The sequence below is a fragment of the Crocuta crocuta genome, unplaced genomic scaffold (assembly GCF_008692635.1).
Source record: "Crocuta crocuta isolate KB4526 unplaced genomic scaffold, BGI_CrCroc_1.0 scaffold333, whole genome shotgun sequence".
NCBI lineage: Eukaryota > Metazoa > Chordata > Mammalia > Carnivora > Hyaenidae > Crocuta > Crocuta crocuta.
The window spans coordinates 170935-194977 of record NW_027532856.1 but is presented as its reverse complement, the minus strand read 5'-3'; the positions used below and the strand labels follow the sequence as shown (position 1 = coordinate 194977).

The window sequence follows — 24043 nt, the reverse complement described above, 5'->3', positions numbered from 1 at the left end:
ACTGTGGCAACACAAGTCACTTAAATGCCTTTTTCTCCAAAGGAGAAAAGTGAAAACTAAGCTGGAGTGAAAACTAAGAAGGGTTAATGGTGGACATCATTAGGCCTAAAGGCTGTGAGGACAGACAGAGCCCTGCCGCAGTCTGGCTCCTGGGGTCTCTTTTCTCAGAGGCAGCCTTTGCGGGGAGGGGTAATATGGCTGCAACAAAGGCCCCTGGGCTTGGCTGCCAAGGAGGATGATGACGCTTCTAGTGGATCTGGGCAACGAAGAAGGCTATAAAGCCATCAGCAGACTGAGCCACTGGGTGTCCACACAAAAGTAAGGTCCTAAAAACAGACATCTGTATTGTGACTGAAGGGCTCATAAAATTGCCTTAGAAAGGAGAGGTTTTCCACTGTGACCTATTCATAAGCAAGGCCCCACTGGGAAGTGACACCCGGGGAGAAGATCCTTTGAGGCCTGGTAAGTGTCAGAGCCGCCCCGTTATGGGAGTTTGCCTGGCCAGACCCCAGCCTCTTCATCACCGTCGCCGGAGGCAGCTCCAGCAGCAGCAGCAGCATTGCCATCATCATGACAGATCGCCACTGGGTGCCAGCTCATGGACGTGGGTCCCAGGCAGCACCAAGCATCACCTACTGAGGCTTTGGATGCTGGATGACTACTGGCTTCCAGTGAATAGGAGCATCAGAGAAGCGCTCAGGGAGCACTCCTTAAGGATGGTGGCTACTTAGAGCCATCCCTCCAAATGCCTCTGATTTGCAAAAAGTCCAGTCCCTTTTCTAGACCTCAGTTCACTCAACAGAAACTCAGGAAGAGCTATTCTAGCTCTTTTCTTGTCCAAGGTGTGCTGGTAAGAAATTATAATAGGAACTAATCTAGTAGAGCATTAAGCTAACTAGTAGAACTAAATTAAACTAGTAGACTAAGTTAGTAATAAACTAAACCAGTAGAAACTAAACCAGTAGAACATTAAGAGAGAAAGAATAAAATGCTCTTTTTTATTTTTATGTTTACAGAGAGAGGGAATGCACATGTGAGCAGGGGAGAGGGGCAGAGGGAGAGAGAGAGAATCTTAAGCAGGTTCCATGCTTAGCATGGAGCCCAACACAGGGCTCAATCCCACCACCTGGGATCATGACCTAAGCTGAAATCAAGAGTCTGGTGCTCAACCTACTGAGCCACCCAGACACCCCAATAATATGTTCTTTGAAAACTTCCTGGTAACATTAAATATTGGAGGTCTTGTGTGTGTGTGTGTGTGTGTGTGTGTGTGTGTGTGTGTATGCATACTGTATACTTTGGATAAGCAGTATCATTGGATGTAGAGCTAGATGCTATTGTTTCTAGAAAAGGGAAAGTATGCTTTAAATCATAATACGTAGTGCTCGCTTCGGCAGCACATATACTAAAATTGGAACGATACAGAGAAGATTAGCATGGCCCCTGCGCAAGGATAACACGCAAATTCGTGAAGCGTTCCATATTTAAAAAAAAAAAATCATAATACGTAGTACTATGTTATGTAAAATGAGACAGATTCCATGCTCAGTTTAACTCTAAACCTGAAAAACAGATTACAAAATGCATTCAGCTTTTGGACAAGAAGCCCTTTATAATAGATATCGTCAGTGCACAAATAATGGAATGTCTACCATGTGCCAGGCACAAGCTATGGACTGGAGACACAGTGGTGAAGAGAGCCAACTCGAGCTTTGATGTTGGTACAGCCTGTAATTCTACCACTCAATGCATACACGGTTTTAGAGACTTCGATAATTACTCTTCTTTACAGGAAGAATAAGACTTACTGGATTTCTTTCTTTTTCTTTGACACATGGTGATGCAAACCCTATACTTCACCTGGCAGTAGGATTCTCAAGGAGCAGGAGAAGGCATGGGGCACCTGGGTGGCTCAGTCAGTTAGGCATCGGACTTCGGCTCAGATCATGATCTTGGGGTCCATGGGTTCAAGCCCCGCATCGGGCTCTGTGCTGATGGCTCAGAGCCTAAAGCCGGTTTCAGATTCTGTGTCTCCCTCTCTCTCTGCCCCTCCCCAGCTTGTGCTCTGTCTCAAAAATAAATAGACGTTAAAAAAATTTCTTTTAAAAAGGAGGAGGAGAAGGCTTGTCTCTGTTTCCATTGGTAAAATATCTTGAGATAAATCAAGCAGCTGTTTTGTACCCACCATGCAAACTGATGTGACACAAATGGGAGATGCTACTCAGAGGTTTTCCATGCTCGCTGAACAAGATCTCAGTGGGCTTCGTCGCCAACCCAGTCCAAGAGGTGCTGACCAGGAAGAGGCGCCCTGCCTTGAGTAGGGCCAGAAGGCAATGGGCATGCAGGCTGCCACTCAAAGGTCCTGAAAGTGTTAACCTTCAGCAGTGATAGGTGTCTCGTTTACACCCATTATAAATCTGTTTATTGTGACTGGCCCCACCCAATCTGCTGGTGCTGTAAAGCTCTAATGGTCCCTAATAAAGGTGGAAGGATTGTAACAGCACACAGTTCTTGAAATGGGGAAGGAGCGAGGGAAAGACAGATGATGGGCTTAACAATAAGATATCACAATGGCCAACCTCCCTCTGCTACTTCAGGCAGCAGGGCCTGGGCCCCAACACTTGATGCTATGCACAATCTCCAAATAATAACCTGTCAGAGCTGAGAAATCTGATATCCTCATTTGTTAGAATCCCTGAGAAGTTATATGATTGGCCCACGGTCACCCCTTCTCATTCAGAGCTCAGGTCTCCTGTCCAGGGCCCTTCCCCCATCTGCATCACCCCTCCTAGTTTAGCACAGGGCTGTCAGGACCATCATCAACCCCTTCGGGACCCTCCTGCTCCATCTGGCCTTGTGATGTCCAGCCCTGACCATACATCCAAATTTCCTAGAGAGTTTGTTCAAACTTTCCATGCCTGACCCCCCTTCCAACATAAAGTTCTGATTCTAAAAGGTGTAGGTGGGGGAGATGTGGGTGTTTTTCATGAGCTCCCCAGATCCCTTTTATGTGGCTCAGGAAAGAGATGTGAGAAGTATAGGTCATGCCAATACTTGGGTTTCATGGTTTCTGAGGTCTCAAATGAGAAGCAGGGTTCACGGAAAAGGAAACTTCCAGGGTGAAACTGCAAGCCACACCCCAGTCAAGAACCCAAGAAAACCGAAAGGCTCTAAGGGCTCCTGAGCCAACCCAACAATACCTTGTCTGGCACCTAGGTGCTGGGCCATTTATCATACTTCATACTTAAGCCTCACAACAGCCCTGAGGAAATAGACATCACAATTCCTGATCCCTATTTTATAGACAAACACACTGAGGTTCAAAGAGGGTAAGTAACTACCAGACAGTGAAAGAACCATGGATCAAGCCCAAGCCTGTTGGGGTGCTACCCGTTGCTACCCAGATACCCGCTTCTGAATGCGGTCCAGGCGAGGGCCTGCAGGTAGCCAGCTTGCTTCAGGGGATGCAGACTTCCCTCAGGAGAGTCATTAAACATTAAAGATATCTGCATGGTGTTCCTCCAGCTTGGGAAGGACAGGAGCCTATGTTCTGAGAAAGGTGGTTTTTGACTTCCTGAAAGCATTAGAGATTGGGCTTCATCAGTTGACTCCGCAGTGGCTAAACTCACACAGTGGTGCTTTTGTTGGCTGCTGAAGAAAGAGCACAGGGCAACGGGAAGGTACCTTAAGCAGACGCAGGCTCACAGGTTGTAAGAAGTAGCTTCCAGAGAAATCAGCTCTCTGGAGCTTCTGAGGTTTCCTGTGTTCACTGCAGGAGCTGTGCCCACTCTCCCCTTCTTACTGCTCTTTTGCTTTAAGTTTGGGGGAGCTTCTCTCCTAAGAACAAAGGCCATTAAGCTTCTCCAATTGGGCTTCCACCAAGAAAGTACCACACCCCCTCTAATTGGCAGGTTCCCAGGGCTAATTACTAACAAGCAGGGTGCTCACGCCTCCTTAAATTAAAGGAGAAAAATGCCCTACAGGAAATTCAGGGTCATCTTATGAACCTGACCTCCAGCTACATGGTCATGAGCCTCCAACCCTCCCCACAATCCTTGGAGCTTCCCAGCTCTCTCTGTTTAGTGCATTTGCATTGAATGCCTATCATACTGGAAATGCATTATGAACAGTCTTTCTTGGAAGAATGAGAAACTGCCTTATACAAGAAGCCAGGCTTAATCTGCTACAAACACCAAGATGAGTGTCTAGTTGGAAACACTCAAATTCTCTAAAAGTCAGGATTGAAAGAAACCTCCAAGAGGAACGGAGAGAAAGGCAGGGCCAAAACAAGGCCCTGCAAGGAACGGAAATAGCTACCATTTATGAGATTTACATACATTAGCTCGTTTAATCCTTCTAACGACTGCCTGAGTTGGTGTCCCCACTTTACAAATTGAAACACTGGGGCTTAGTGATACCAGAGATTTGCCCAGGGTCACACAGGCCAAGTTGAGGTTGGAATTCAAGTCTACCTGCATAGCCTGACTCATTGCTACACCCACTGGATTTAAAAAAGGATTTCCCCAGATTACCTTCAATGTGTATTACACATCAGGGTGATTGACGGTCAGGCGTCTATGGCACAGCCTGGGAACTGAGATTTTTACATTTTTTTAAACATTTATTTTTATTTTGAGAGAGAGAGAGCAAGCTGGGGAGAGGCATGGAAGGAGGGAGACAGAATATCAAGCAGGCTCCATGCTGCCAGCACAGAGCCCAATGAGGGGCTCGAACTCACAACTTGTGAGATCATGACCTGAGCTGAAATCAAGAGTTGGATGCTTAACCGACTGCCACCAGGCATCCCTGGGCTTTGGGATTTTAGAAGCTCCCTAGTTGATTCTAAAGTGTGGCAAGGGGGGGCACCTGGGTGGCTTAGCCGGTTAAGCGTCCGACTTTCGCTTAGGTCATGATCTCGCGGTTCGTGGATTCGAGCCCCGCGTCGGGCTCTGTGCTGACTGCCAGCTCAGAGCCTGGAGCCTGCTTCAGATTCTGTATCCCCCTCTCTCTCTGACCCTCCCCTGCTCACGCTGTCTCTCTCTCTCTCTCTCTCTCCTAGAAATAAATAAAAATATTAAAAAAAAAAAAAAAGTGTGGCAAGGTTCAGGAACCATTATCCTAGAGTTGGGGGTCTGCAAACTGTGGTCCAAATAGGCCAAAGCAGCCTGTTTTTGTGGGACCCATGAGCTCAGTTTGGCTTTTACTTTTTAAAATGGTTGGGGAAAAAATCCAAAGAATATTTTGTGATATTTGAAAATGATAGAGAATTTGAATTTCAGTCCTACACATAAGGTTTTATTGGAAGACAGCCACATTCACTTGTTTACATATGGTTGTGGCTGCTTTTATCCTACAAAGGCAGAGTCAAGTAGCTGTGAAGACAGACTATACTGCCTGAAAAGCCTAAAATGTTTACCATCTGGCTCTTTATAGAAAAAGCTTGCCAACCCCTATTCCAGAGTTTCTGGGATGATAACCACAACTGAATGCTTCATTTGACCTTATTTTGGGGTTATGTTTCATTCATATATTTTTATGAATTCTCATATATATGTGTGTGTGTGTGTGCCCCGTGTGTATAGCTATATATACACACACACACTATAAGCTATATACAGCTTCCCCATTTGTGCTTGTACTTCTCCTTGAAAAGTGGTAGAGGCAAAATGCCAGATCTTGTGCCTTCTCATGGAGCAGTTAGCTTCAAAGGCCCCTTGCACAGATTTTGGCCGCTGTCTGTACCTCTGGTGCTTAATTCTCCCCAAGTTCCTTTCCATTCCCATCAAACCTTCAACAAACAGATTCCAAGGGCACTTCTCCTGCAACCTGCAGGTGGGGGGGGAGGAGTGGGGGTGTGCTTGCAGGCAGCTTCCTTCCTCCTCAGCGCTGACTGGAGGCAACAAGGAGTCCTTGAATCATCTAAGGCTCCTTCAGGGGGATTAGGCATGGGTGATGGGGCTGCTTCCCGTGATAGCACTCCAGTATCTCCCGGCCCCTTTGTGCAGAGGCTCTGAGCCCCACCAACCCACCAACCAGGTTTCTTTGTATGCAGACCAGGCTCAGTCCACTATCAGGAGGAGGTTGCCAGCAGAATCTCTGAAGGCTGGGCCTCTTAATCTCATTAATATCCTGATTGTCTTCCTCAACCCAGTGGCAGCCGATGGGGTGGTACCGCAAGATAAAATGACCTTCAAATTCAGCAGATAAAATGGCTGTCAGATAAGGTCCTTATGAAGGAGAACACTGGAGCCAGGTCCACCCCTAAACTCCCAGTCAGTACAAAGTGTTTCCTAAAAGACCAGATGTTTCAAGGTGGCATTTGTTTCTTTTCTGAACTGAAATAATTTGCTACTTTGGGACAATAGGGTTTATTTACTCTGGGGACCTTTGCTGTGGAGATGAATATTTTTACGACTACCCTAATAAATGCCCCCCCCCCCTGCCCCTTGTCTGCTACCCGGGGGAGGGGGCGGAGCTCCAGAGGTGAGCTGAGGTGACCTGGCTGTCTCAGAAGCCCCATTAAGTTGTTAAGGTATTTAGTGCAGACAGTGCTGACTGCAAGGGCAGTTCAAATCCCTGCCCAGATGGGGATGGGGTGGTGAAAGAGGGGGCTCACATCTCTTCCCTGGGCAGAGTGCAGAATCTACCTTGGTCAGAGGCAACAGTTGGTACAGGGGAAGCAGTAAACCAGCCAGACTTGGAAACACCTGTCCTTGCCCACACTGTCCTAAAATATTTTGTCATTCAGAGGGGAGCAATAAGAATGTGGGAGAAGAAGGGACTGTGGGGGTATTGTGCGTGAGTGTTTGTGTGTGTGTGTGTGTGTGTGTGTGTGTGTGGTGGTTTCCATGCCCAAAAAGTTCTTAGCATCTGCATAAAGCAGAGAGATGATCAGTATGTAATAGTTCCAAACCTGTCTCTGCTGCTTGCTAACTATATGAACTTGGGCAAATTATTTATGTTCCAAACATCTCACCTTCATTGATTGTAAAATGGTGGTATGGGTACAGAAAGTTTCTACCCTATAAGGTTGTCATGTGTATTAGATAAGATGATGCGTGGAGGTGCTCAGCCCAGGGCCTGGGACCCAGGAAGTATTTAATCAACACTAGCTGTTATGATTATTCACATTGAGCCATAACCCTTACGTTGGGCACTTTTGAGATGTCCTTAGGTCCTGCACATTTCAGGGAAATCAGGGAAAATAGTAGGAACCACACAGATATCCTGGCCCAGAGTTTGGTTTGTCTAAGACCCAGTCTTTGGACTCTTGTGGGTGACTAGGTAGGGCATGTGAGAGGCCACAAGCAGGATTTTCTGGGTTTCAAGCTCTGATCTGACCATCAAGTCCACTGGGCTTGGAAAAGGGGCAAGAGAGTTTGAAGAGACGCAGGAGTAAACAGCTACAGAAATAAAGGTCTCCATTTAAAGAAGCTATTAGTCAGGGTATCCCAAAAATTCTTCTGGAAGGGCTTCAGATGGCCTCCAGGAGAATGAGCCTTATTCTCCTTCCCAAAAGATGATGTAAGAGTGAGGACGTGCAGTGTGGGCTGAAGGAAGGCTGATGGGGACCTTCTGCCCCTCTCTTGCTGTCGTAGGCAGCTGCAGTCTGGAGTAAAGGGTACAGTGAACCAGGTCACCAGATCATGCAGCCGGATCCCAAGGCTTGGGCCAAGGCTAGCCCAGCTTTCACTCTATGCCAACTTCCTCCTCCTTCTCGAGCCAATCAATACAAGCACCTGTCCCCAACCAGTCCCTTCCTTGCCACAGCCCTGCTCTCTGACCTTTTGGGGGCCTTTCTCTTGATTCCGCTCCAGAATGGAGGTAGGGGCCATCACTCCGGGCCTGCTCAATGGCCTCAGAATGGGCTGTCATGTGGCCTATAACCAGGGACAGCTCCTGCTGGCGAGAGCAGGGCTGGGGGGGTGGTGCAGATAAAGGCCTTCCAGGCTGAAGATAAATGGCTGCCTGCAGCCTGCTACAGTAACTTCAGGCCCCCAAGAAGAGCAAACAAAGGGTGCCCCTGTGACACTCACTGGAAAGATGAAGGCCCATCAGCGGCAGCCAGGCTGTTTCAAAGCCCCAACTTAATTGTCAATTAAGCATGCATAAGGGAGACAAAGCCATGACAACCCTGGGCTGCATGCTGGTGTGTGATTGTAAAGCAGGGAGAGGCAACGCCGAAAACAGCTGATTCTGCTGACAGTGTGTTTGTAGGGCACCTTGTAACCAATCAGCCGCTGACAGAGGCAAAGTGCTCCTCCTGCCCCTCCTATTGTGCCGGACATTCCAGGACCAGGGTCACACTGTGGTCACCGTGGGCAAGTGGGCCACAACACACCCAGAGTGGCTGGGAGAGAAGGTGGCTCATTAGGGAAGAGATGCTCTCCTCTCCCGAAGAAGGTTCAAGGGAAAGGTTTGTCTCTAAAGTGCCTCCAGTCCTCCAGGCTCAGAGGCTGGTGTTCAGAGGGGAAGGAGTGCAGGGGAGAGAGATCAGGACCTTGTCTCCCCAGCTTAGCCTTGGAGGGTGCTTGGTGCTGATGCTGACTCTGGGTGTCGGTTTCTCCTTGGCCACCATAGAGCTTATTTTGTATTCTACACCCATGTACATTCTGGGCTTGGTTAGAGAGCAATACCTTGGCCATGGGGCCCATGATAGGAAGTGCACCGTGAGGCTCTACAGACCATACCCCGTTCTGAGTGCTGGGCTCTAGCCTGCTGTCAGCCTAGCCCTGGGTGCATTCCCCAGCAGCCCCTTCACACCTCATGTGTCCCCCTGGCAACCTGACTAGGGGAATAGACACACATGCCAGCATTCTGCACCCCAGGCCCCAGCCCAGGGGTCGCTTCTGCTTCCAGTCCCAGGGCCAGGTCACATGTCACTGCCTCTTCGGAATAATGCCCCAGTGTGTGAAATTTAGAAGGAAATGGATTTCTGCTACCTGTCATTCTTCCCTCTGCGCTAATCCCATGAGTGATAATGATAGTGGTTACAGTTTATTGGGAAAGATGGTGTTTACACATTCTCTCATTTAATCCTCATGTGGACCCGATGAGGAAGGTCTTGATCTTACAGACAGGAAAGTTAGACTCAGAGAAGTTACATGGCTGGGTCACACTCAGTTACAGGCTAGATGCAGGATTCAAAACTAAGTCCAGAGAATCTACTCCCTGGGCATGGACAAGGATATCATGATGAGCCCTGAGTGAAAATTAACACAGAGGGGAAGGGCAGCCACTGAAAATATACAATGTCCCATAATTATTGCTCCATAAATAGGAGTCTTTCCCTAGAAAGACACACGAAGCCCTAAAAGACAGCCTCAGTCCCTAGATGGTTCTGGGACCTCCATGCCAGCACGATGTCTCCCCAAGGACACAATATGCTCCCATGGGTAGGGACACGCATGTATCTATGCTGTATTGAGTGGGAAACAGCAGGCCCAAGTTCTAGCCCTATATGCCACCATCGCTCTGTATAACTTTGGCAAGTCATTGCTTCTTTTGAGCCTCAGTTTCCTTCCTTGACGTTCTGCCCAGTTCTAGCATTCCATGATTGTTTCAAAAGCCGATATCTGGGGAGACCCTGAGAACCCACTCCCAGTGGGCCATGACTTCTTGGACTCAACTTAGATGGCTCTGGGACTGTATTTTCCACCCAGCCTGCTCTGTTTCCAGGACCCGCCCCTGTCCCTCCAGCCCCTATCTGTCTCCTGTCCATATACATAAGGCCTAAGCTAACGACCCTGTGGTGACCTCACCACAACCCCAGCTTGTCAGAAAGCTGCTGGGCCTTTGTTTGGCTTGCAGGCTCCCTGACTTTGGTGTGGAGATCACAGGTCCCAACACAATAGCCATTGTCTCCTCAATAATGCCCCTTACCCCAACCACGCCCCCCACAGCTCCAGAGCCAGCTCCGTGGATCACTGCGGGTGGCAAGTGCTCCAGTCTTGCTCAGTGCTTGTCACATGCCGTTTGCCACTACCCTCTGAACCCTGCTTTGAATTTCCATTAAGGGACTGGGTTACTCTGCAATCAGGCCAGTGTCCATCAGGGGCTCCTCCATCTCTCAAGAGTAACCCCAACTTTCTCCCTATGTGGCTGAGCCTTTCCCTTCGGTGGGAGTTGGATCCACAGAAGCCCCTAAGCCCTGGCCCAGGCTTCATGCTGGACAGTTTCAGGCTCCCAGAGATCCTGGTGGGAGCACAGAGTGGAACAAAAGCTTGGATACTGCCCGGGCTGGGCCCCCCAACACTTAGGCCGGCCCTAGACAGGGCTCTCCAAGCAGAGGAGCAACCAGCAGGCAAGGGGACAACAGACTTCAGAACCAACACTGAGTTGGAAATGGTGGTTGGCTCTACTTTTGCAAGCCCTTCCCCAGAGTGGTGGGAGATGATGACATACTCTTTTTACATGGGCACCACATCAGCCTCAGTAAGCAAAACAATTCTGGGAAGCCAGCTTTTCTGGAAGAACTAAGCCTCAGGAGGAGAAGCGCCTTCAGACTATGCCTGCTGCAGCACTCAGCATATAGGGGTTTCACCCTGATAAACCCACACCCCACAACAGAGGCATCCTAATCCAGGCCGGCACACAGTAGGTACTCAACGTGAATCGGCCAGAAGGCCATCTGCGCAAAGATTTTAAGTGGTTGTTTCCACCCAAACTCTGGCAGAGAACAAGCAGAAACTGTCAATAGAGTGGCCCTTCCAGAGAGGCCCCTGGGCTCCTCCTGCTGGAGCTGGACAGAGCCCTGGGGGAGGATATGGACGGGGTGGAGGAAGTGACCCCTCTGCCCGCAGTGTGGACCTAGCATACCAATAAGGCAGCCTCTCTGTCTAATCTGACAGCCGCACTGACTTGCTGAGTCAGCAGCCACACAGGGAGAAGAAAGGGGACCAGAGAAGACTGGAGAGAGGGGTTCCCTAGAGGCTGAGCAAGGACTCAGAGGAAACCTGATCACAGCCAAACACTGTTTTCACAAGAACATCCTGGCAATGGGAGGCCAGCCTGAGCCCCATCCCAAAACATTTCCTCCTCTGAAAAATCCTGATCCAGATAAGACCCATGGGGAGAGCAGGATGGTGGGATTGCAAAGGCAGTGAGGCCTGGGCCAGGCTTACCTGACAGCTTATTTGGAGGAGAGGCGCTGGGCTGATGGTGGGGAGAGCCGTGGGAAAGCAGGGGGTTCAGATTGTGTGTCTGGTTGGAACTGTAGGCATCCATGGCCAGCTTCTGGCGGAATGCCTCCTCCTTCCTGCGGTTTGCAAACCAGTTGTAGACGCGGACTTCAGTGACCAGGTTGGAGCCCAGGCCATGGGCTTTGGAGGGGGAGACACCTCGCTGCAAACATTCTGCCCTGAGGATGGACAGTGGGAGAGATGGTGAGTTAGGGCAGCCAGGGGGAGGCTTGCTGGTGCTCGGCCCCAGACACACAATCCCAGTGGTTTCAGCTAGGGGTATAAAAAGACCAAGGATAGAGCTGGATCCTGGGGAAAAGCCGGTCCTGAGAAAAGCCCAGCCCATGTAGTAGTCATTCTCTGATGACATGGCTGGAATAAGGCCGAACACAGGTGCAGCACAAGCTCTGTGGCCCTGGAAGTGAGGGGCAGAGGCCTCTGGTGTGGCTCCTGACAAGAAAAGAGTGGCCAAAAGGCAGGTAATTCAGGGAGAAGGTCCAGATTGGGCCTCTTGGCATATCAGAGAGACTTTTAGACACCGTTGGATGCTAGGGAGCTTCTCATAAGCAGGGGGACAGAGTACAGCCTGGGGACTCTGTAGCAACTCCAAGCAGACTGCTTTGCCTCCCCCTTCCTGGCCTGACCTCCCCAACCATATCCTATTGCTGGAGCCAGCCCAGCCCTGAAACAGAGAGAGACCACAGGTGTTGGCCAGAGCAAAGACCAGACTTTTAAGAAAGTCAATATTGGAGGGGCACCTGGGTAGCTCAGTCAGTTAAGTGTCTGACTCTGGTTTCAGCTCTGGTCATGATCTCACCGTTCATGAGTTCAAGTCCCACATTGGGATCTATACTGACAGTATAGAGCCTTCTTGGGATATTCTCTCCCTCTCTCTTTCTCTCTCTTAAATAAATAAACTTAAAAAAAAAAAAAAAAGAAAGTCATTGTTGGAGTCAGAGGATGGCAGGAATGAATGAATGAATGAATTAATTAATAAGGTATCCCAAGGATTTCTGATAGTTTTCTTTAAAATTACATGCAGTGTTAAGATAACAAAAGAACTCTGTTCATGTGGGCAGAGTGGATTGGACAGATCTGACCAGTTCTTTTCTGCCAAGTTTCCTTTTGGACCAATGATTTTTCCCTGGTCTGCATTGAAGTCAGACACATGATTCTTATTTCACTGGCATATTTTAGACCAGGATTCTCCAGAGTATCTTCCTTGCAACAACAGCTGATGATGCAAATGTCCCCCAGAAAAAAAGATTCCACAGCTAGCAATCAATTCAACAAAGCTAAGTGAATCTCTTGCCTCTAGGCCTTCTCAGAATCTTTAAGATGTTACTTTATGCCATGACTCCTCAAGAGGGATTATGCATCTGATGTTTCTCAAACTTATTTGGGAATGACTTCAATTCAGGGTTCCATGGAACACACATTGGGAAACCCCAAACGAGGCACACTTAGCTGGATAATCAGTACTTCAATATCCTGGGACTGAGGGGATGGATCTCAGGTCCACGTGCTTGCCTGCCTGCTCGAGCAAGTTTCTGGTGGTGTTACCTGTTGCACTCCTCCACTAACGCCTCCCTCTCTTCCTTGCTGGGGTTCTTTTGCCGGTCGTAGGCCTGGTACAAGATTTGCTGGGATGCGGGCCCCCATTTGAACCGGTTGCGACGCATCTTCTTGTTGGGGGGCTCAGAGCAGGCGTCATCGGACTGCCCAGGCCCCTGGCTCTGTTGACTGAACTCTGGAAAGAGAAACAGCAGCTGATCCTGACTGCTTTTGTCTGTCATATTTCCAGAACTCTGGACTGTCTGGTTGAATTCTGCAAAGAGAGAGGAGTAGATTTGATAGGGTCTGTAGCCTTCACTTGGCACACAGACAGACAGACAGACAGACGGACAAAAACACCTTTATTCCTCTCCCCGAAGTTTTGCCATCTGCTGTTATTATGTTTGGGGCATGGTGTACAGAGGGGAACCTCACAATAGGCCTCTCTCTGCCCACCGTAGTCCACCCCACAAAGCCACCCCTTTTCTTTCTTTGAAGGAGCTCAAATATGGCCACCCATAGTTTTTAGTGGTAATGTGTTTTCTTTGGCTCACTGGCCCTCAGACATGAAGCAACCCTCTGAATCCTGACCTCTTGTGTTTTGGTGTCCAAGAGGATGGCTCAACCAAGTCTCAGGTGTAGAGGGAAAGGGCTCCAAGGTACAATTTGCACTTAGAAAAAATATTCAGAGACTAAAAACAGCTCTCCCCACCTCCCCTCTCTCTTCATATATCCTAGGTGTCTACCTTATGATGCTCTTAGAAAAACCCAAGACTCAAAACCTGTTGACTATAACTTTGAAATAAATAGAACTGGAGTTTTATATTTGAAAGAGAAGAAGCTTTCATTTCAGATCATTTCAAAGGTGATGGTGTGTGTGTGTGTGTGTGTGTGTGTGTGTATGTGTGTGTGTGTCCAAGGGTCCATTTATGAGGGAAACAGCCCAAGAGGGAAGATCTCACAGACCTGCCTACATATTTAAAAGATGGCAAATGCAGAAGTCTATAGACATAGGACCTTTCTAGCAATGGCATTTAATGAGTTGGAGAAAGATAAATGTAGATGCTCCCTGTCCACCCAATTCCCAAGGATCCAGGTCCACAATGACCCTCGATACATTTTTGGATGAATGAATGAATAAAAGGTGGAAGCTCACCCAGTGGTGACACCCTAGCCTATATGGTTTAACTGAGATGTGATATTTGGTTGTGGGCGAACTTTGTTATTGTCCTCCTCCTATCTGCATGAAGCAGGGTTAAGAGTCATTAGTTCCATTTTACAGATGAATAAGCATAGAGGCCAACCACCCTGCTGAGTAAGGACACGTAACAGATTCATTTCCTAACTCCTGGTCTCCAGGTTCTGGACCTTGATGTTTTTCTTTCTTGGTTCCTGGAGTCCCTCCTGGCAATCTCAGAGGCAACTCAATCCAAAATTCTCCAGGGTTCAAAGTTGGGGCCACTATTTAACGCTTGAATCCCCCTGACAACACCCTACCACATAGTCTTCCAGTCCACACACCTCCAGCAACAGGGAACTTACTACCAATCTAAGGATCCATTTCCATTTGGTTCCATCCTCAGAAGCAGTGGGCCTGTAACTAGCCTGGACTCAGGACTTAGCTTTGTTTGAACCGGTTTTTGATTGGCCAAGTTACAAGCAGTCTCCTGGGTGGATGGACCAAACATGTAATTGGGGCCTTTGATTTGGGCCCCACCCACTTTGGATGATTCTTAGGCCACTTACAGCTGTGTTTTCACTGGTTCCCAACAATTGTTTTAGATACCTGAGAAAGTCTTTGCCAAATACACTGGCAGGAAGCCACTGCCTCCATTGGATACTGGAGGGCCCCAGACAAGTTACCTAATCCTGTCCCCCAACCCTCCAACTCCACAGCTTCCCTGCCTGTGGAAAGGGACTGGGTGAACACCTAAGGGGCACTCAACAGTCTCTCAGAATATCTACCTCTAGTCAGGATGGTGATGGGGACCCAAATTCCTATGGACGCTATATCTCTCAGAGTGCTTTCATACCTCTTATGTCATTTGGTCTTCATGGCAGCCAGCTAGTGCCTTTACTTCAGGGACAATAAGAGGGAAAAAGAAGTTCCCTGCTCAGGGTCTTCTCTCCTCCCTGTGGCCCTGTGGAGTCTCCGTAAGAGCCAAAAGCCAGTATGGATAATCCCAAGGACCCAGGATCAATATAAGGCTCTTTCTGTACTATGAAGAGATGTGATAACAATGAACACTTATTGAACTGCTCCCTTGCTGGGGTATTGTACAAGGTCCTCTAAGTGTATCCCTTCATCTAATTCCTATAATCTCTACATGCAAGAAGTATGGTTATCTCCACTTTGTACCTGAAGAAATAGAGGTTCAGACTGGTTACAGAACTTGCCCAAAGTTGCATGATGTGAGCCAGGACGTGAACCCAGCCTAAAGATGTGACGTGAAGTTTCCTTATCAGCAGCCTATGCGTCACCTATTGCTAAAAACAAAACTGAACCAATGCATCCCCAAAACCTTGCAATCTGACTTGGGTGGAGGTAATACAATGGACTCCACTGTTGTCCGTGATAGGTGTGAAGATCACTCACAGCCATCCAGAAGTGCGGGGCTGCCCTCTGAGGAGGCAGCCACTGGCACTATATTCAGAAACCTGTGTGTGCCAGGATCAGCCTTGATACATTGCCTGTGGGGGTCCAGAACCATCCAGGCTCTACCCACCTCAGGGCCCTAGCTTCACAATTTTTGAAGAAGCAGAATCCACCACCTCTCCTTCAGTTCCTTCTAGATTAAAGTTGGGGGGAGGGCGGGAAGTGAGAAGACAGAAAATGTTCACTGCCCATAAAAATTCTTTAAGAAGCTGGTTTCAACAGCCTATTTATAGACTCAGGAGCCAGCATGGACAAGCACATTCTCTATGTGTAGATGGGCCCATGAATATTTTCACTTATTAGTTTTAGTTTTTTAAAAAAATTTATGTCATCTTTTTTTTAAACTTTTTTTGTTTTTTTGTTTTGTTTTTTTAATTTGTGAGAGGGCAGGGAGGGGCAGAGAAAGAGGGAAAGAATCCCAAGCAGGCTCCACACTATCAGTGCAGAGCCTGACTCAGGGCTTGATCTCTGACCATGAGGTCAGATCACGACCTAAGCCAAAATCAAGAGTTGGATGCTTAACCGACTGAGACACCCAGGTGCACCAGTGGGTCATCTTTTCAAATTCTCCCATTTCTTTCTCCTTCCACACACCCCATTCACTTGTGTCCCTCTTTTATTCATCTCAATTCCTAATTTTTATCTCACATTTATGTGTCTGGTATTCATCCTTCAAGAATTGGTTCCAATGTCACCTCCTCTAGGAAGCCTTCTGTGAGGCCTCTAGGCAATTTAACAGTGCCTCTGCTGCCCCTTGTGTATACCTTTATAACAGCTTTTTGAAAGCAGCTGTCATTGACTTGAACATATCATCTCCCCCATTGGGTTGTAACTCCCTGGAGAAAAGGGCCTGTGTATTTCACAGCCCAGCAGTGTTTGGCACATAATCGATGTTCAGATAGTATTTACAGTTTCTTAAGGTTTATGTCTCATGTGGCTTTAAAACAGCAATAACAATAACTCAAAAAATCCCTGGCAGGGCCTGTCATATGTTTTTGTAAAATGTTTCTTCTCAAGCATGTTGCAAAACTTTCTAGGATGTGTGTGTTTTTCAAAGCTTCTAGCTGGCCTTTCCTGTCTCCCTCTCCTTTCTGAGGGGACTTCCATTGAGCACAGAGAGGCAGCTCAAACTGGAGATGCCACATGGGGCTTGGATTGGAGCAAGGGCAGGTCCAATGGTTCCCTGGCCTTCGGAGACTCTGGCTCCTGAGAATGTTCTCTGCCTTTCCAGGAATTACAGAGAGTCGCTTCATGTCAAAAACACAAATTCTTAAAGACCTAGTCAACATGGGGAGTGAATCAACCCAGAGTTTAAAAGGGGCCTCTTCTCCTATGCTGCTTTGCTTCTTCTAATCTATCCATTTAACGCTTACAACAAGCAGCCACAACAGGAGATGGAGGTCTGAAACATTTCCTTCCACCATGAAGGCCTTTCCAGCCCACAGACATTGAGATCATAAATACTGAAACAATCACTTTAGAGCAGTGTAGGACAGAAAATGAGAATGATTTTAAGAAGTGGACATCCAGTGAGAGGGGAGAAAAATCCAACCCAGAAGGTGGTGGAAACTGGCATCTTAACAAAGGCAGAGAAGACCACGGCCCAGAGGATAGTATATGGGAAGGGTGGAAGCTCATACAAAATTTTCCTAGGAAAAGGGCTGATTGAAATAATTAAAGGATAATAAAAGTACACTGTCCTAAAATAAACACAGAATATCTTTCAAATGCAGTTCAAACTTCCCAATACTTCAAAACAAAAATCTCTTGGTATTAGTAGGTGGAAAAGATGTTGGGACAGAGAGGAGATTTGGGGATGGGGATGGAAATGACAAGTATTGATCAGTCAGAGTTCCAAATGCAGACACTTGTATTATGTCCCGATTTAGCCAGAGAAGCTTCTTCATCAGACAGCATCACCGGCTCAAGTCTCAAAGCTTTACTGATTTTGGTAAATGTGAATAATCACCTTAAGTTGCTTCAGGATGCAAGTGCAACCCCCTCCCAAATAGCAGGGTTGAGTTCTGAATATATCTATATATACAAATATCTTCAATTTTGTACATTCTCTCCAAAGGGGAAGAGAGAACAGGAACAGTGATCAATATTATTGATTGCTACAAAACATCTTCCTTGGAAACTCTTATCTGCGGTTATATATCAAGGGGGAGTTGCTTGGCTGACTTGGGAGACAATATTCCACTGTGACCTACTTGGCTTCAAAGAGAAGGATGTTGGAAGCAGGGACCAGGAAATTCAAGGCAGACTCTAAAGTACTTGTCAAGGTAGCTGGCTAGGTAATAAGGGACCATGGAGAAGAAAATGATCAAAGCCAATCCATTGTACAATAATTATGGAAACCAAATCCATCTACAAGCTTCCTAATATTTGCCAAGTGCTATGCAGGCCATCTTGTGGAAGGGGAAACTGAGGCAATCCACAGGGGTCAGAATCAGGGCAAAGGTCACCACAGGTTGAGGTCCAGGGGGGATTAAAGCACTTACGTCGGAGGATCTCCCGTTGCTTTCGGACGTACCAGGTGTAGAGGGCTGCTCGCTTCTGGGTCTTCATGGGAGTGCCCTTGTTGAGATGCTGAGAGAGGTGTGACTGGTTCAGACCTGTGACATCGACCACTTCCCTCTGGGGGATGTTGTGTTGCTGCATGTAGCCCTTTATCATTTTGGCAGCCCTCCAGGGGTCCTCACTAGACAGATAAGCAGATGGTTATGAATTTGATGGAAGATGTCTGGGGAGAAAGATTCTCTTTTTAGGAGTTTTACCTAAACTATTTGCAAAACCTTGATCTTCACCTATTTCTCCATCCTCGGGAGAGAGGGGAGGCCAAAACAGAACCTAGAAAAAAGGGAGATGAAAGCTTCTATACAGTACACTCCATCCTTTTCATGTGAGACCAGGAGGGTAAAGGTGAGGAGGACCTCCTGTCTTAAGGATGGGACAGCACCACCTGCACTCTTTCTCATTAAGCAGAAAGAAACATTCCCATTTTATTTTGCCTTCCTTCATTTTCCTGGAAAGTGAGAGGCTTGAAGGCAAGAATTTTCCCTGTCTGGAAAGTGGAGATGCCAATTAGCTCAGGGACATTGATCCTGCAATGATAGGGGGGCAGCATCAGTTTTGATGCTAGACCTTTTCTACCTTATTTCCTTTCTGAATGGGTGTCTCATTTTCCTAGCTTATGAGACTGGAGTGAAACATGTGTGCCTATCTCTTGAGAAGCAAGAAGAACTTCTTGGGCAAATGCTAAACAGCTTCAGAAAAGTTTTAAGAAATACAATGATGTTCCTCCTGGAGTGAAGAATTGCTCCAGTGAGGTGAGCCAAGTTAAAAAAAAAAAAAAGTCACCAGAGCCCCACCTCTCAGATGAAACAGAGTGGGAATATTTTCAGTTTCTGAATGAGATATTAACCATCCCAAATGCGATGGTTTCCTGTATTCTTGCAGTTCTACCCTGATTGGGTAAGAGTTTCTGGAAGGCAATGTCTTTCATAAATTTCAAGCTTGGGATAGAACTTATTTATACTTTTCATTTCTCATAAACACAGGTATACATAAGCAATTTTACAGCAATGTACTAGGGCCTTTGAATTGTATTTGTTTAAAGTGTTTTCAACTTTGCTACTATCTTTCATTGCTTATTGACTTAAAAGTGAGAGATATCATTTAAAACAAGAAATTAAGAAATGAGGCAAAGTATAGAACAAAAGTATTAATGCAATACATCACGTACACTGTGTGTTTAATACAGCTCTATATTTAATTTAAAAAAAAAAAAAGACCCAGCACCCTTTTACTATATGCCGATGTGTAAAGTAGCCTCATAGAACATGAAAAGAAAAAAAAAGGGAAAAATTTGTTTCATCCCAAACAATAAAGAACGTATAAAGCAGAGGATAAAACGGGTAGGGTTGTAAATTAGTCAATTCATTTCTAAATGGTGCTTATCATATGTCAAATAAAATTAGTTTTTGTTTGATGAACTTAAAATCCTAGTAATTAAACTTATTTTGTAAGCATTTGAATAATTGTGGCTATATTAACAAGTCTGATATTAAATTCACAGGATCATAGACTTTGGTAGGGATATTTTTGGGAAAGACAAACTTTTAAGATCAATCATATATAAGTTAATACATTTCGCGAGTATTTATAAAGCTATGTCCAAGTAATGAAACACAAGAAACTAACAAGAACAAAAAATGTGAAAACACATTCCAGTTTCACACATGTAAAATTCACCTTGAGTAAAAGTAGTGTAATAGGTCGGTGGAATGCATATACCTGTATAAACACCACCGATCACGTTAAAAGCTTACTTCTGACAAGTATTTCCACAGATGGTTTTAGGGTGGAAAAACACTTCCAACAAATACTATTGCTTCGAAAGTTAGAAAAAGTGGATTTTCAAAGTTAATATCGCTTTAACAGATTCTTTGACTATTTTCGTTTGGTTCAAATTTCTTCACCCGTGTTCATTTCGTGTGTCTAAGAAAGCTAACATAGTAGTGTAATGTTCTTTAGAGCGGAGGTTTCTGTGGAAAGAATAATTAGCTTAACAATTGGGAAGGTTAAAAAAAAAAGGTCCAAGGAAACCTTGCAAAGAGCAAACTTTTAAGGCCGCATCTAAGGACTAGAATCAGGGGTAAGATGGCGCAGTTATTTATACCTTTCCAGCTCTCTAATCACAGAATTCACCTGTGTTCACCGGGAAGCGCCCAGAGAGCTCATTATGCTTGTTCATTTGAAAATACAGCTTATACTGAGGGGTTCCAGAGCCCGACAAATACACGGATCCGGAGAAGCACAAGTGACCACTGCGCTCAGGGCGCAGGTGTCAAACTCTCGACCCCAGTGGGGCCCAGCACGCTCCTTCCGAACAGTGACTTTGCTGCCCACGAGGAGAAAAGCCCAGCACGGTTCACCGCGCGTTCCTTAAGAAGCTTCGACTCTGGCTTCCTCAGGGAGCAGCCCACTTTGCAAACGCGGCAGGCGCCCCAGGACAGAGGCCTGCGAACCTGGCGGCTCCGAGCCGAGAGCCCGGGTCCCGGGGCTGGGCGGCGCGCACTCCCGGAACTTCACTTCTCTCCTTTCCTTTCTAGGAGGTATAAAGAGCGTCCAGGCAGTACAAAAAGTGAATTTAGTTCTGTTCTCTCAGCTTTAGGAGAACAGGGTGGGCAAAAAAGGGAGTGCTCAGAAGCCGACCGTGCAGTGACCTGGGAACCGCTTGCAATTTCTTGAAAAATTACTTTAATAAAGTCTGAGCACTCCCGAAGGTGGGGGGAGGGAAGGTGGCGCCCGCCTGGGAAAGGGGGAAAAACCTTGGGTCTGTCCTGCGCCTCTACCCGGGTGAGGGGGTCGGCCNCGGGGGGGGGCCGGGAGCGCCCCGCAGGGCCGAGCGTGCGCGAGGGCAGCGGCGAGCCGACCCGCGTCGGCGTTTGGATTTCCTTCCCCGTCTAAGCAGCGTTTACAACTTCACCAATGAATAACCCGCTTCTCTTTTCAACCTAATCGCGACTCTGTGTATCTTTCTGTTGATGATTTATAGAAATAAATTAATAACACCCCAACTCCACGTGCTGCCGTTTATGTTACATCTCTGCTGCGTCCAGCCCAGCGCGGGGCTGGGTGCGGAGGGGGCCCTGGGTCGCCTCGTGCTGCCCAAATCCTCCCAGAGACCGGCTAGAAGACGGCTGCTTGCGGCCAGGTAGACGGGCCTGGGCCCCGCGGGCTGCCGGTGGCAGGCAGCGGGAGCTCGGTTAGATCGCCCGACCGCCCCAGAGCCCCAGCTGCTCCTCTTCCGACTCCTCACCTTCCTGCGCCCGAATCCGGCAGGGGAGAAACCGCCGCCGCTCGGGGGAAACTGCGAGGCAAGAACCTCAAACCTACGAATAGCCAAATACTTTTGGGGGGAAAATCTAGAAATCCCCCAGTGTCTTTGCTAGAGAGTAAGCCGCTGAGTCCCCAGATCGCAAATTCAAATACAAGGTCACATCCCACCCCAAACTGCTGCTGCGGTCGTGAGACCGAGGCTGCCTGATTGAATCGGGGCGCGACTTTGGTCCTGGTCCCTGCCTTGAAACCGCGGCGTTCAAGTGTCCGAGGCCACGCGAGGGGCTCGGTCCTCGAGCCGAGCGGCCGAGAGAGACGTGCGGTCTAAGGGAACCGCTGGGCTCCTTGGATAATTAGTAACCAGCTGTCAAAGCCCTCGGCGGGTCGGAGAGGCCCAGCAAAGGATCCCAGCCTGCCTGAATTCCCCGGGACGCCGGGATGTCCGGGGCGAGATCTGGAGACGCCCTTATTTCTCAGTATGAAACCAAATCCTCTGCAAATGCTATCTCAGCCGAATTTGTCGCCGGCTTGCTTAGATACGTGATTCTTTTGCCCCGTGCGGGTGAGCCCCGGCCCTGCAACACTCAAACATTTCCTTTCGCAAATCTGAACTGGCTTTGGGGATTCCGGATAATCCTGGGGTCTTGCATGGGCACTGCAGATGGGAGTGCCCGCTAGAGAATTGGCCCCGCCGGGTCCCGGCTCCGGGGGTCCCCAGGCCCTCTGCAAAGAACGGCAGGACTGGGCGCCTGAGGCCGGCCTGCGTTTCCCGGGATCTGGGAGGAGGCTGGCCCAGGGGAAACGCTCGGCCTGGGACTTGTGCGGGCCCGAGCCTCTGCTCTGGGAAATGGCCACTGCCTCATTGCACCCACCCGTACCTTCAGTAGGGCGCGCAACCCTTCCGCAAAGGGCTCCGCAGCTCCGGTTCTCCCAGGCCAGGAGGGCCCCTCGGTCCCGAGCGCTGGCCTGGGCAGGGGGAGAGGGGGCCTCGGGATTCAGGGCCCTCCGACTGAGGTACTGGGAGGGGTCCAGGTGTTGGGAGAGAAGCGGAGCGCCCCCCGGGGGTCTTCCTTCGTGGGAAACAGGCTTGGCGAGAGGGGTTGGACGCGGCGTCGCTCAGGCACAAGCCCTGGGTTCTAGGGGCTCCACCTCGGCCCGCGCCTACCTGAGCATCCGGTCCACCTCCGCCCGTTGCTCCGCCGCCTCCTCGGTGTTGAGCGCCTGCAGCTCCTTGAGGATGGGAGGGGTGTCATAGTCGTCCCCGTCCTCAGAACCCTCGTCCCCAGACAGGCGGCCCTTGGCGTGGCCGTTCGTGAGAGTATGGAAGACTGGCTTGGTGTCGGAGTCGGCCCCGCTCCCGGGGGACAGGGGTAGCGTCTCCAGCTTCACCCCGAAACTCGGGGATGGCAGCAACTCTTCTAAGGCCTGGACCAGCACCTCCTTGGTGACCCCGGAGCTCAGCAGGGCGCTCAGGAGTTCTTGCTGGAGCGACGTGAGCTTGGACACCATTTTCCAAGGAAAGAAAAAGAAGGGGCTGAGGGGGGTTGGGTGGGCGCGAGACAGGAGGGTGGAGGGGAGTTTCACAAGCGAACCCCAAGTCCAGGAACCCCCCCACCCTTCAGACACCTGTTACTCCCCGGGGTCCCGGAGTCTCCTCCGAGAGGAGTCAGAAAACTTCTAACTTGCCATGATCGCCACCATTAGGCCATATAAGATATGCAAATTAGTGGGGAGGGCCCGGCTTTCGGCAAGATGCAAATGGTCGTGGGGAGGGGGGAAAAACGAGAGAGGGAGCGCATGACGGGCAGACCGGAGAGCTGGAGACCCCGGCCGGGAGCAGGGCTTGCCAGGGTCCATTGTACTCACGCTGGGGGGCTGAAGACCTTCTTGTACGGGTTCTGTTTATCAGCCAAACTTTAGCTGACCTTTGGACTTGGTAAGCAAGTAGTTTGCAGCCTAGTGTGGGAGGCTTCGGGGCTTTTCCACCCGCTGCGGGTCCGGTTTTAGTCTGGAGAGAAGAAACTGCCCTTTGGGGTTTCATAGGAGATCTGGAAGAAGTTAGGGTGGTCTTGGAAGGAGATGGAGGAGGATGCGAAGAGTAGAGACCTTCCGAGGCATCCCAACAGACGCAGGTGGCCGACAGGGAGAGCAATCCCGGAGAGGAAAAACTGACTCCTTGGGAATGGACGCGGAGACCCGGGGGAAGTGGGGTTATCAGGCGGGGTGAGTGTGGATCGCCGCGACCCCATTTAGCTCTATCCGGCTTATCGTTCTGCAGACCCCAGACCCTTAGCACACGGGTCTGGAGGTTTGGATTTGCAGAACTGCAGGCCCGGACAGCGCAGGCGAGCGGGAAGGAGGCCCGGAGAACCCTTGGGAGGAGGCGCCCACTAATTTATGGTCAGGGGAGCAGCCAAAGTTGAGCCCCCCCAGCAGCCCAGCTGCACTAGCACCTAGGCTGGCCAAGCCGCGGGGGAGCTGGCCGCCTGGGCCATGCTCTCGTCTTTAAACCCGGAATATCAAAGCGCCTCCGCTTTCCGGGCAAAACTAGGATTGCCGGGCCTCCTTTCTAGCAGTGAAAGCAACGCGTGGCCTGCAGCTAGCTGGACGGACAGTTGGAGCCGCGTGTCCCCGGGGCCTGCCTGCTGGTTTATTCGCAGCTCCAGGACACAACAGTTTCCAGGGCCATGGACGGCGCTCTGCGGACGCGAGGTCACCGCAGCAGTGGTGGGAGCAGGCGACCACGAAGCCGCTGAGGGAATGAAGTTTTTTTCCACCTGGGTCCGTGTCAGGAAGGAAGCCGGAA

At 48.9% G+C, this 24043-nt stretch overlaps 1 protein-coding gene and 1 non-coding gene across 5 annotated transcripts in view; one reads left to right on the top strand and one right to left on the bottom strand.

The window, feature by feature from the left end:
• Positions 1 to 22746, bottom strand: part of HNF1B (HNF1 homeobox B) — a 52894-nt gene extending 30148 nt beyond the window's left edge. For 2 of the 4 annotated variants that reach the window (XM_077745539.1, XM_077745538.1), the window contains exons 1-4: positions 22403 to 22746; positions 17895 to 18094; positions 12744 to 13008; positions 11124 to 11359 (exon numbers count right to left, since the gene is read on the bottom strand). In XM_077745539.1, the coding sequence (XP_077601665.1) occupies positions 11124 to 11359; positions 12744 to 13008; positions 17895 to 18094; positions 22403 to 22746 (1045 nt within the window). The remainder of the gene's footprint in view (positions 1 to 11123; positions 11360 to 12743; positions 13009 to 17894; positions 18095 to 22402) is intronic. The other 2 variants (XM_077745541.1, XM_077745540.1) reach the window with 1 other exon arrangement.
• On the top strand, positions 1382 to 1488 carry LOC144216301 (U6 spliceosomal RNA). The gene has a single exon (XR_013330624.1). It is a non-coding gene; the product is annotated as a U6 spliceosomal RNA (small nuclear RNA).
• Positions 22747 to 24043: the final 1297 nt, after the last annotated feature.